General features: G+C 40.9%; 1 protein-coding gene across 1 annotated transcript in view; it reads right to left on the reverse strand.

The window, feature by feature from the left end:
• Positions 1 to 249: 249 nt before the first annotated feature.
• The window catches only part of LOC110526925 (SH3 and multiple ankyrin repeat domains protein 2), a 102,395-nt gene continuing 88,588 nt past the window's right edge, over positions 250 to 14,056 (reverse strand). The window contains exon 16 of the mRNA XM_090239444.1: positions 250 to 4,979. Within this exon, the coding sequence (XP_090095570.1) occupies positions 4,436 to 4,979 (544 nt within the window). The 3' untranslated portion in view covers positions 250 to 4,435. The remainder of the gene's footprint in view (positions 4,980 to 14,056) is intronic.

Below are 14,056 nucleotides of genomic sequence, written 5' to 3' on the forward strand. Positions count from 1 at the left end.
CAGTTGTTGACAGGGTGTTCATTTGTAGTGAGAGGGTGTTCACGTGTAGTAGTAAGTGCTCGCGAAGAGGCTACAGTATACTGTCAGCGGCAGCGTGACCCCCATTACAGTGGTGTTATGACTGGGATAACTTGTTGTTGATTTGGGAGGTGGCGCTCTTTTTCATGGTCCTTCGAGACGGATCGAAAGAAGCAAGACGCTTGAAACACAAAAATCGGCACATCAGGAATGAAATTAATACAACCATAGTGCAATGTTATATTTATTTCTTACAGTAACTTTTGTTTGGTTGCCATACAAGAAGTATTGAGGATTTGGGCGGGAAGGAAGAGTGCAGTTACAAGGAACTTCTCTTTCTTTTTCATTTTGATAATTAGATAGTCGACTCTAAGTATGCAGAATTACAACATATGGAACATGAACACAAATATACACAAAAGAGCAGGAAACGTCTTTGTAATTATGTAGAATAAAAAATAAAATAAAAAAATTCAACCATAAGAGAAAATAACAAAAGTATCAAAATAGTTGCCGATGGGTAAGTGAAGGACTGTGTTGTGATGATAGTGATGATAGTGAGCCATGCCAGTCCTTATGTAGCATAGCCTTATAGTCACACAGTGATGGTTTGTCTAGCATCTTAATACGACTACTCAGTTCTATAATTCTGCAAATAAATTAGCTTAGTGATATGTTGTTTTTTTTCCCATGAAGTCAACAGTCACAACTAGTCTTTTTTTGTACATGTCTACTACGTAAGTTGAGCATAAAAGTGTTATCGGGACAGTTTTCGATCCAGTGGACTGTGAGCTTATGTATACATTTAAAGCGTTTCAGTCATTTATACACACATTATACACAGACTAAGTGATTGGAATTGTCAAAAATTACAATATTCAAGATAGGCAGGTGATGGCCAGAGGATAGTATATAAAATACATTTTTATTGGACAAATGTCTTCTGTCCACTCCAGCTATCAGTGTTCATAACATCAACAGGTGATGATATATCATGATAGTTTATCTTAAGACTGGGAAAAACCACAACCAAGGAGATCCATTCAGTAAAAATATTGCTTCTTAGTTTCCTCATAAATCTGATAATATGAATTTATATTAATTAATATTTATATATAATATATAATATAGTAATATATTTTAAAAAAAAAAAAACTTTTTGGCAAACCACACTTTAGAGTTGAACATTTTTCTCCAAATGTCTTTTAGAAAATTCCATATAATTCTATATAATCATAAAAAAGACTGCTTTTTTTCTGTCACTCTTTTGTTGTTTCTTTTAAAATAATGAATGGATTATAGCAGCGTTAAAACTCCTGTAGGTCCTCTACTTCTGTTGGCCTGATATTCCCTTTTCAAATCATTTAAAAAAAATCATCCCTTTGTCTTCCCTTCATCATCATACAGTTGCACACAGGGACAGGGAGCGAGAGAAAGGAATAATCACCAAGGGAGCTTTTTTTTTTGTCTAACAGGAGCCCCTAAATTGCAGACAATCCAAACAATCATGGTTATGTTCATAGAACATCCCTGTGAACTGATAGAATCATGGATAATGTCTCAAATGATCACACATACTGTTCACGTTTTAGTGATATGTTATAATATATAGGTAATCTGGGTACAGTAGAATACATGGCTTCCACACTTCTCTTTGCAGTGCATTATGGGGTAGTTATAATCTAGTTCAGAGGCAGAAAGGCCAGAAATGGGGCACTATGTAGAGAATAATGAGCTATTCGAGGCACTATCCAAACACAAAACAGGGATAAAGTTACAAGGAAATAAGTTCTGAGGGTGGATACAATGGTCCTATTCTTTCATAGAAATTCTCTCTCTAAACCTTTTAGAAATATTATACATATCATTATTCTATATATGTACTCTTTTCTTTAAATCATTCCTTTATACACATTCAAAGCAATAAATATATTCAATTTACGTAAAAAACAATGCCACCAAACACTTCCTGGGTACTCACCTATCAGCAGTTCTCATATTAACATTGAAGTAATGGTGTTTCGTGAAAAGGGATGGAGATTGATTGGCTGTCAGATGGGATTTCTGATTAGAAGATAAGCTTGTTCTACCTGCTCATTGGTGTGCGAGCTTTTCACTGGTGTTGAGAAAATGACTCAGTAACACTTTACTTGAAGCCTGTAGTAATAATACGTTATAACGTTTTATAAGCAAGCCTTACAGAATGGTTATACCTGCATGCTTAAGTAAAGTGTTACTGAGGACTCTCCCTCTCATTCTCAAATTAACAGGGACCAAATGCACCATCTAAAGCCTGCTCGGTCAGTGCTGCTGTGTCACACCTATTTTCTTCCCTCTGGAAACACCAGATAGGATTAACACCTCTTCTTGTCAATAATGACGTTTTGTGATTCATTGGCGATGCAAACACGGATTATACACAAACTTTGTAAACGTTCCTATAAATATTTGTTTAAATCCTCTTCGGTGATTGTGTGAATGTCTGGGTAGTATATGTATTATTATTATATATATATATATTTTTTAATGTAACCTTATTTAACTAGGCAAGTCATTTAAGAACAAATTCTTATTTACAATGACGGCCTACCCCAGCCTAACCCGGACGAGGCTGGGCCAATTGTGCGCCGCCCTATGGGACTCCCAATCACGGCCGGATGTGATGCAGCCTGGATTCAGATGGAGTGCCTTAGACCGCAGCGCCACTCAGGAACCCACATTTTTGTGTTTTGAGTGAATTCATATTATTCCTATTATTCTTGGCCCCTGCACTATACAGTATACTGTAGGTGAGCACACAGTCAACCACAGTGTCCTACGTTAACAGAGACCACGAAATAACGTCCGTTTTGCTCTCATCCTTTCAAAGTGGGCGTCTTCAAATTCTCGCCGAGAATCATTGTCAACCAAAGAAAATACAGCCCTCACCTATACCACAACAGCACACACTGGTACTAATAAAAAATAAATGTTTGATTTGCGAAAGGAATCACTCAATAACTAGAAATGATTAAAGATGGATGAACAAAGAGGAGAGATGGCGATATTGTGGCAGAAAATGGAGTTTCCCAAGGTTGTTGTGATAGGTGGATTATTTCTGTTATAGGCCTGAAGGGAGATTGGTCGGTTGGGCGGTAGGGTGTAGGGAGGTTGCATCCCACTCCTGTCGGGGTCGCTGTCAAGTGTGTGGAAGACGATGACAACACACCTGATGCCAACACTTAGGGCTAGATTCTATCAGATTCATGCCTTCCAACACCCGCGTAGCTGTTGTTTTTGCGGTGTCGGAGGTGGAACTGTGTTAGAGCTGTCAAATCCACAAGCGGCTCCCAGCATTATACCTAAAACGGACATTGCCATTGGCTGTACGGAGTTGCATTAAGATAAATCCCATGGAGCCCTGTTTACAAGTTCGAACACTGGAATGTGAGATGCAATATACACCTTGAATAGGCTGACAGAATCTAGGCCTTGCACTCTCACTCATGTCTTTCTAAAACACATTTAACAAACCTCCCACAGTGTGTGCACACACACACGTACATCACAAACATGTCTCTGACAAAAGGCAAATACACACACCTTCCACAGTGAACAGGGATGTGAAGGGGACAGTGGCGCCTGCTACAGTGGAGCCCCTCCAGCCATGCATTAGAGTGACCAACACATCATCGTGTGTGTGTGTGTGTGTGTGTGTGTGTGTGTGTGTGTGTGTGTGTGTGTGTGTGTGTGTGTGTGTGTGTGTGTGTGTGTGTGTGTGTGTGTGTGTGTGTGTGTGTGTGTGTGTGTGTGTGTGTGTGTGTGTGTGGCGAATGATATGGTTTAGGATTCAGCTAAACATTTCTGCAAAGGTTTTCGTTTCTAATGTTTTTCAAATGTCTGTTTTTCAAATGTCTCTACAACATCAGATGCATCCATAAACATAACCCACGGTTTTACTCTAGTGAAGAAATATTATCTGAAGAAACTCTAGCAAAGATAGAAAAGGAGTGCCAACCAGCTCAGCTGGTTTCAAACACCCGCGCTGGGGGAGCTTGAAAAAGGATTGAGTATTCCAGTACTGATTTTTATCAGTATTTCAAAGTGTTTGAGGGCTACGTTTCAAGAGTATTCCAAAGTGTGGTCTTTTGTATTGTGAGCATCCCTAAAAAGATGCAGGATTTTTTCCACTCTTTCTCCATTCTGTATTCGGGAACGCCGCCTTTCTCCAGGCTATTCCCAGCAGTTCCTCCAGGATTCCGACATCCCCTGATGCTCGGGAAGCAGAATAGGAGTGATCAAACACAAACACGCCACAGAGGCGAGGCAGGAAGGGAGTAGTCAGAGGCCGATTCCTAAATCGTCCAAGACTTTCCAAGACTGAGAAGGAAAACAGGTAGGAGAGAGAGTGTTCCAGATAAATCCACACCCCCTGGCTTTATCTGTCCTGCAGCATTTTGAGGGCCCTCTCGATGTTCATGCGGTGGCCCACCCGCGTCACCCCCAGGTCAATCAGATCTTCTTTCTGCAGCGAAGGCAGGTGGGCGCCTTCGATCTCGTTGTCCAGGAAGGCGTCTTTATGCTCCGACAGATTCAGGCTGTCCAGCCAGTCGGCCACGTCCAGCTTGCTCCACAGCTCCACGGGCTTGGAGGCAAAGGGCTTGCCCGAGGTGGCTATGGCCTGCATTAGGGTGAGCGGCGAGGGGGAGCGCGAGCCACCGCACGAGGACCCTTCACCAAGGCTACCGCCCATGCTGCCGAAGCCTCTCACATTCTCCATGGGCAGGGTGGGCAGGCCGAAAAGGTCGCTAAGGCTGGGTGAGGAAGAGTGGGTTAAAGAAGAGGGGCAGGGGGGCGAGGAGAGGGACGAGGTGTCCGGGGGGCTGCAGAGGTGAGGGGGCAGGCTGGAAGGAGGGGTGCAGGAGGAGGGGGGCAGGCTGAAAGACACGCTGGAGTTCCGCTGGCTTCCTGTGGCTGGAGAGCTGAAGAGAGAGAGAGAAAGAGAAAATAGAGAGGGAGAAAAGAGAGATCATGAGAACCTAACATATGTATGGCACAGTGATGAACTATGGTATAGAGTGGCTGTACAAACGAGTCCAGACCATAATGATCAGAACATAGCAACCAAAGAAGACCATGGCAACCTAGAGAAACTTGGCCAGATAGAAACATCCGCCAAGAAGCAGACTCCTCCCCCTCCACATGTGACTCACATCCCCCCACTACAGCATACGTGTGGTTGGGTGTGTGTGTGTTCAGACCTGGCTAGTGTTCGCTGACCTTGACGTGTGGTAAACCTGCTGAGGCTTGGTGTGGAAGTGGGGTTCACCTAGAGCTTTCTAAATAAACACAAAGTTCATGAACATTCAGTATCTTACTGATCTAAGCACAGAATTCTACTGAAATACTTGAAAGAGCCACTAGGGTGCAGTGTTGTAAGTGGATTTTTACCTAAACCTTTACTTCACTGTTATTTTACAGTCTACTATTTAACAAGTAGGCTATCCATATTTAGCATTTTTCAAACACCTGAAAAGCTTTTTTTCCCTGCAATATAGAGCCATAATTTTGTGTACAAAATATGTTTATTATTCAGCATATTTAAGCATACATCTTGAGCTGTCTGTATTCTCCTGATGTATTTTTTAAAGAAACTAAATATGCTTCTTTGCATCTCTGCTCAAATCTGGGTAGAAGATTTAAAGGAATGTGAGTCTTATTCAGTACATTTAGTAATTGCTTGCTTTTCTAAAGTCTATCAACCCTGTCAGCAGGCATGCCAGCTAAGACAGACAAGCAAGCTACCTCTTCAATCTACACACAATACACCATAATGACAAAGCAAAAACAGGTTTTTAGAAATTGTCCAAGTGTATAAAAAAAAGATAAATATCACATTTACATAAGTATTCAGCACCTTTGGCAGTGATTATAACCTTGAGTCTTCTTGGGTATGACGCTACAAGCTTGGCACACCTGTATTTGGAGAGTTTCTCCCATTTTTCTCTGCAGATCCTCTCAAGCTCTGTCAGGTTGGATGGGGAGCGTCGCTGCACAGCTATTTTCAGGTCTCTCTGGAGATGTTCGATCGGGTTCATGTCCGGGCCTTGCCTAGGCTACTCAAGGACATTCAGAGACTTCAGAGACTTCAGAGACCAGTGTAAGGTCCTAAGCGCTCTGGAGAAAGGTTTTCATCAAGGATCTCTCTGTACTTTGCTTCGTTCATCTTTCCCTCGATCCTGACTAGTCTCCCAGTCCTTGCCACTGAAAACATCCTTACAGCATGAGGCTGCCACCACCATGCTTCACCGTAGGGATGGTGCCAGGTTTCCTCCAGGTGTGGAATTGGAATTCTGGCTAAAGAGTTCATGCTTGGTTTCATCAGACCAGAGAATCTTGTTTGTCATGGTCTGAGAGTCATTTAGGTGCCTTTTAGCAAACTCCAAGTGGGCTGTCATGTGCATTTTACTGAGGAGTGGCTTCCACCTGGCCACTATACCAGGCCTGATTGGTGGAGTGCTGCAGAGATGGTTGTCCTTCTGGAAGGTTCTCCCATCTCCACAGAGAAACTCTGGAGCTCTTTCAGAGTGACCATTTGGTTCTTGGTCACCCCGTTGCTCCCCTGCTCCCCTGGTCAGTCTGTGTTGATAATCCTGTCGAACGCGTCTTTTTTTTAGGTATTTTATAGTGGAGCTGCATAAATATTGATCTCCACTTTCTGGAGGATCGAGTTTTGAAATCAGTGGAATTAGAGTATGATAGCTAAAGAGATCTCCGGATTAAATCTTCATACTAAGGGCAACCATTTTTTTATTTAACCTTTATTTAACTAGGCAAGTCAGTTAAAAACATATTCTTATTTACAAAAAGGCAAAAGGCCTCCTGCGGGGACGGGGGCAGGGATTAAAAATAAAATAAATACAAATATAGGACAAAACACAGATCCCGACAAGAGAGACAACACAACAGTACATAAAGAGAGACCTACATTTCTAAGTGACCCCAAACTTTTGAACGGTAGTGTATATTTTTTATACATTTGTAAAAATGTCTAAAGACCCGTTTCGTCTTTAAGCAGTATTATGTGTAGATTGATATGGAATTTTTTTAATGTAATACATTTTTGAATAAGGCTGTAACGTAACAAAATGTGGAAAAAGTCAAGGATTCTGAATACTTTTCGAATGCACTGTACATTAGATAACTGTAGGGGGCGCTGTGTTGAAGCCACCGTGCCTACATCTTGGCACTCCCTCACCATTTAAAAAATATATTTTGGAAGCTATAGAAATGCCTTTATTAATAACTACATTAATTTTGGCCACATTTATTATATTAGACACCTTAATACATACTTTTAAATTATATTATGTGAGCTAAACATAGTAAAAAAATATATATATTTTTTTCAAATCCTTAAAATCTACTTTGTTTTGAGACTGCTAATGTTACTGTCCACAGTACAACAACAAAAATTATATTTACATGCAATTTTGTCCTTTTCATTCCTATGGAAGACTTCAAAGCCTTTGAATGGCCAATACTTAGCATCCTCAATTCAGGATTTATATACATCATTGGTACAAACACTTTGTCATTTGGATGTGGCATTCAACATTTAAACAGTGAACAGTATTTGACTGGGATATTCATTTACATTGAAATAACCATATATCACATGTGATTTTCACCATTGCATATTTCAGCTGGCATTCCCTCTAAGGTTCATTTATTAGGGGATCCCAATTAGCTGCTGTCAAGGCAGCAGCTACTCTTCCTGGGGTCAAAACATATTAACAAAGGATAAAACACTACATCATATAACATTATTACACCACTACATATCTACAATACAAAATGTAGAATACCACAATACAATAATATTACAATGTACGTGTGTGTGGAGTGCGTGTGTTAGCGTTTGTGTGCGTATGCGTGTGTCTGTACCTGGGTGTGTATGTCTCTTCACATTACCCGCTGTTCCATAATGTGTATTTTTTATCTGTTTATTAAATCTGATTCTACTGCTTGCATGTGTTGCCTGATGTGGAATAGAGTTCCATGTATTCATGGCTCCATGTAGAATTATGCGCCTCACAATGTCTGTTCTGGACTTGGGGACTGTGAAGAGACCTCTGGTGGAATGTCTTGTGGGGTATGCATGGGTGTCCGAGCTGTATGCTAGTAGTTTAAACAAACAGCTCGGTGCATTCAGCTTGTCAACACAAAAACAAGTAGTGATGAAGTCAATCTATCATCCACTTTGAGCCATGAGAGATTGACATGCATATTATTAATGTTAGCTCTCTGTGCACATTTAAGGGTCAGCTGTGCTGCCCTGTTCTGAGCCAATTGTAATCCCTCTTTGTGGCACCTGACCTATAGCAGGTGGTGTAAAGGCATAACACATACATTTTTCCAGCAGCAGACTATGATCGATAATTTCAAAAGCCGCACTGAAGTCTAACAAAACAGTAACAGTAACAGTGACAGACTCTGTTTAAGAGAACGCAGATAGCCAGGAAAAACACACACACGTCTCTTGGTAGTTGAATTGTACATACAACAACAATGCACCATATCGAGGAAGAGGATTATACAGTATTTGAGGTCAGCACAGCTGGGATGAATCATTCTGAAGTGATTATTACTGTCATATCCAGCAGTTAATTCCAGAAGAATACCATTTGACCATCTGGCTTCAGCATCACAGTATCCTCGACTCACAAAAATATATATACCTAACACAAACATGCAGTGGGCTTGACACAACACTAGAGGGATGGAAGAGAGAACCTAGATCTGGTTTGCAATCTAATGTAAATATACATTTTTTAGGAACAGTGTAGTGTGTAGTGTACATATCAGCCCCCCACAGACCACAGAGATTTGTGCAGCACCAGATGGAGTGGTGAGATGAGTGATGGATCGATGGGGAGATGGATGAAGAGGCGTATGGTGTGAGAGCAGGGAAACACAGGGCAAACCCATCACCTCCCCCAAAAACAAACACAACTATGCTCCATTCCATTCAGATTAACACCCTCTTTCAATTCCACCTCTAAACTTCCTTCTGTGGTTCCAAACTGATCGGGCTCTGAAGGGCTGCAATGCCTGCTAATTCGTCAACTAATATATGTGTAGAAGTCATTAAATACAGTGGCAAGAAAATGTATGTGAACCTTTTGGAATTACCTGGATTTCTGCATGAATTGGTCATAACATTTGATCTGATCTTCATCTAAGTCACAACAATAGACAAACACAGTCTGTTTAAACTAATAACTCACAAACAATTATGCGTTTTCAAAGGGTTCACATACTTTTTCTTGCCACTGTATACTGTAATTACACTCCTAAGTTTGGACAAAAAAACAGAATACTCAGCAGCCCTTGGTGCCCGGGTTGGTTGTCCCTTCTTTCCCTCGTACTATATGGATAAACTTAAGGGAAGTTAGGGAGGGGAAGTGAAGAACACCAGGGCGTTATTTGTCCCAAATGGAATTGGGCCAATGTGAAAGCACTCAGTCCCCCCTCTGGACCTGTAGCACTTTGCACCATGGGTAAAACGTACAGCTTGTTTTTTCAGCACCAGCTTTTCCACGGGAAGTCGTCGTGATGGAGTGAGAGATGGAGTGAAACAGAGGACACATGAAAAGATGAGACAACAACAAAACAGATGGAGAGACACAAACCCTCTATCACGCACGAACACACACACAAAAAGGGGGAAAAAGTGGAGCACAAAATCTGACAAAATGTAGTGAAGAAAGAACATCTGTCCTTCTTAACTGACAACTCACTCCAACGCGATAACCTGCTTGGGAAGATGGGACTTAAAAAATTCACTTCACAGAACAGAAATCTCGTAATTTCCTCTAACAGTCATAGTCTGGTCTATTTCACATATACTGTGCATGCCCATGAACTGCACATGCCCCATGAATGCACTTATAAAAGTTATAGAAGTCGATGCTTCGTTATCTGACACACTGATCCATTTCTAACTGAACAATACCTTGCTGTTGCACTTGTGATCGCAATCAATACCATCATGCTGACGAGGTGGGAGAGGGATGAGGGTGTCAATACCCTACTGTGACAGAGCAGAACACACCCTGGACCACACATGGGCAGACATTATCCAGCAATGAAAGTAGAAATGATACCTTCTGACTTGCTTCCTTTAATGACCAAGCTTTCGCTCCAACCTTCCATAGTAGATGTAATAGCCCAGAAGCTGAATGGTTTACTGTGTATAAATGGGTCTGCTTTGACCATGTCATTAGAGAGCACACACAACATCATCTGAGCCATTTTCTACAGAGTTAGTACTGGAACTTAGTGCAGTGAATTTAACCATTATAGATATAATTTACTGTACACACGCATACACACACAAAAACAGTCATGAGACTCTTTCTCCATCTCACCACACCCTCAGACATGCACGCATGCCTGCATGCACTCACGCACACAATCACACACTTAGTCTCACACACACGCACACACTCGGATATGTTATGCAACCGTGGCCTAGTAAAGGAGGTGGCACGTGATGTGGATGTGCACACTGTGATGACACTGACCTACGGTTAGGCTTGACACACACATTCCCCCCCCCCCCCCCTCCCGCTGACACCACTCCAGCAGGCCTCAAGGCCTCAACTCCTTTCATTCACCGGCGCACTAATCTGTGAACCTCAAAGACAGGGATAAAAGTGAAAAGGAAAACATTTAAGAATGCTAAAAAGGAGGAAAAACAAATCACTCATGTCGTAGCGTTCAACGCTGAAGACGGAGAGAGACTGTTTCTTATGAACCTGTCTAAGTTAGAGAGGGGGGGAGAAACTGAGACAGAAAGAAACAGACAGAAAGAGAAATATACAGAGAAATAAAGAGAGATGGAAGGCCCGAGAATGAGACAGAGAGAAAGAGAGAGAGAGAGAGAGAGAGAGAGAGAGAGAGAGAGAGAGAGAGAGAGAGAGAATATAGGCCACCCTCTCTTTCATATCCATCTGTTCCATGTGCTCAGCTACATGGCACCTTGCCCCTTCTGCTACCTAATCCCTCACACACTTGCTCACTTCAACTGTTCTATATGATCTCTCTCCTTCCCTCAGGCTGTACTATACAGTACAGTGCCATCTTTCCCTTTAACCTACACTAAGTAGTGTATCTGTTTTCCATATAACAAGTTTTACGGAAAACTCTGTCAATATCATTGGTCCAACTTATTCCAATCAATCAGCTTGAAATGGACAGAATATGCCAGTCCCAAACACCTTCGCCTACAACCTTTCCTTAGCACCTATCTCTTCTGTGTTTGCAGATCTGTGGCGAACCAGAAAGCTGTAAGCAATCTAGCGGAAGGAAGCTCTGGTCAGTCCATTGGAGGGATAGGTGTAGTGGAAACCATCACCATATAATTTACTCATACCTAGTCAAAAAAACAGATCTGCAAACACTGGAGAAGTATTCATAACCTGAAATAAATAAATCATCTCACTACAATACATTTTAATAGAAAGTTAGCAAAAATAGATAAGCTCTTGCTACTATGGAAATGACAATACCTGTCTATACGTGGAAAAATCACCCTGATTAACTCGTTTTTCATATCCCAGTTTACCTATTTACTTATAGCCCTGCCTACACATAATGACTTGTTTTTTTATTTTATTATATGAGCAAAAAATATTCCACTTTATTTCCACTTTATTTTATGAACTCGGAGGGCAGAAATGATTAAATATTAAAGCATTTGACCTCTCACTAAAGGCTTCAGTCATACAAAAGCTATACTTAAATCCAAACTGGTTCTCCAGCAGATTAGTAAGAATGGCTTACCCCATGTTCAAGAATGGGCTTTGCCCTTTATTCAGATTACTACCTCTCCCTTTCGGTTATTTGAAAAATGTATCATCCCCAAAATATCGCTATTTTTAAAACAAGCCATAGAAAGCTGGTTGCAATTGCACTTTAATCCACCAGAAAAGACAGAACAAAAATTATAAGACATATTATGGCATATTATACATATTATTAAGTCAAATATACTAATTGATAAAAACATTTTTGAATGAAAAAAAGACAACTGCATAATCTTTGTAAATGATATCATAAATATGACTGGTGGAGTTATGTCACATGTGCAGTTAGCAAAAATATCTGGAAATGTCTGCTCTATCCAAATTACAACCAACTGATTGACCAACTGAGACAAGTGGAAGGGGGAGAAGGGGGAGAAGGTAAGGAACTTCGGCCCCGCATTAAAGACCAAAATTGTTCAAAGAAAATTGTGATAAATAAAAAAGTATACCAGTTTAATTTAAGGACCAAAGAAATACAGCTGCGCCATACAGGTTGCAAAATAGTTGGGAAGAGATTTTCGATGTACCGATTCCATGACACAGGGTTTATGAACTGATACACAAAACAACGCTGGATTCAACAGTTCCTAGTTTCTACATTTTTTATTATTATACAAAATTCTTGCAACCAATAGAATGTTATATACAACCATCCTAGCTCTGCAAATGTTGCTGTGAAGAGACAGAATCATTATATCTGTCACACCCTGATCTGTTTCACCTGTCTTTGTGCTTGCCTCCACCCCCCTCCAGGTGTTGCCCATCTTCCCCATTATCCCCAGTATATTTATACCTGTGTTCTCTGTTTGTCTGTGGTCAGTTTGTTTTGTTCGTCAAGTCTACAGCGGTTTACCCCTTGCTCTTGTCTTTTTCTAGTTTTCCAGGTTTTGACCATTTCTGCCTACCCTGACCCTGCATGCCGTTCTGTACCTTGTCACACGGCCCTGGATTATTGACCTCTGCCTGCACTGACCCCGAGACTGCCTGTCGTTCTGTACCTTATGCACTCTGATCTGGATTACTGACCTATGCCTGCCCTTGACCTGTCGTTTTGCCTGACCCCTGTTCTAGTAATAAACTTTTGTTACTTTGATACTGTCTGCATCTGGGTCTTCTCCTAAACGTGATAATATCACTTGTTTTGGTACTGGCCAAATGCTTGTTTTTGGTTCAGGTCCAGGTCCAGGAATGGCTGAAGATTTGCAACATTTATCTCGAGCTAACTCTGCAAATAGCACTTCTGGTTGATTTGAAAAGTCATAGTCAATCGACCAATAATATAATAACACTCTTATCTTAAATTTACAATCTGTATAAACTATGAAAATAGAAAGGTTCAGAACTTTTGTGAAACATCACAGCAACAAAAATATGGTAATTAGAAATCATAAATAGATGGTCTTCAGAGATATATAGGAGGGGTTGAGGGTAGCTTGAGGGAGGGACTAAAACAAAAAAAGATACCTAATGTAAAATATACTGTGTCCGCAAAAGTAGAAGCCTATGTATTGTTGTCCATTAGTCTATTCCAATTACGGAAGGGGTGTTAGGGTTAGGGTAGAATAATAAAGGAAAATATAAATATATATATATATTTTTAAACAATATGCAGTACCAGTCAAACGTTTGGACGCACCTACTCAATCAAAGATTTTTCTTAATTTTTTACTAATTTCTACATTGTAGAATAATAGTGAAGACATCAACACAATGACATAACACATATAGAATCATGTAGTAAGCAAAAAAGTGTTAAACAAATGAAAATATATTTTATATTTGAGATTTTTCAAAGTAGCCACATTTTGCCTTGATGACAGCTTAAGTCTCTCAACCAGCTTCATGAGGAATCCTTTTCCAAGAGTCTTGAAGGAGTTCCCACATATGCTGAGCACTTGTTGGCTGCTTTTCCTCCGCTCTGCGGTCCAATTCATCCCAAACCATCTCAATTGGACTGAAGTCAGGTGATTGTGGAGGCCAGGTCATCTGATGCAGTACTCCACTCTCATTGGTCAAATAGCACTTACACAGCCTGTTTTGAGTCATTGTCCCATTAAGCTCAAACCAGTAGAGATGGCGTATCCCTGCAGAATGCTGTGGTAGCCATGCTGGTTAAGTGTGCTTTGAATTCTATATAAATCACAGACAGTGTCACCAGCAAAGCACCCCCACACCATCACACCTCT

Source organism: Oncorhynchus mykiss, chromosome 6 (genome assembly GCF_057628025.1).
Source record: "Oncorhynchus mykiss isolate SJ-2025 chromosome 6, ASM5762802v1, whole genome shotgun sequence".
NCBI classification, from domain to species: domain Eukaryota; kingdom Metazoa; phylum Chordata; class Actinopteri; order Salmoniformes; family Salmonidae; genus Oncorhynchus; species Oncorhynchus mykiss.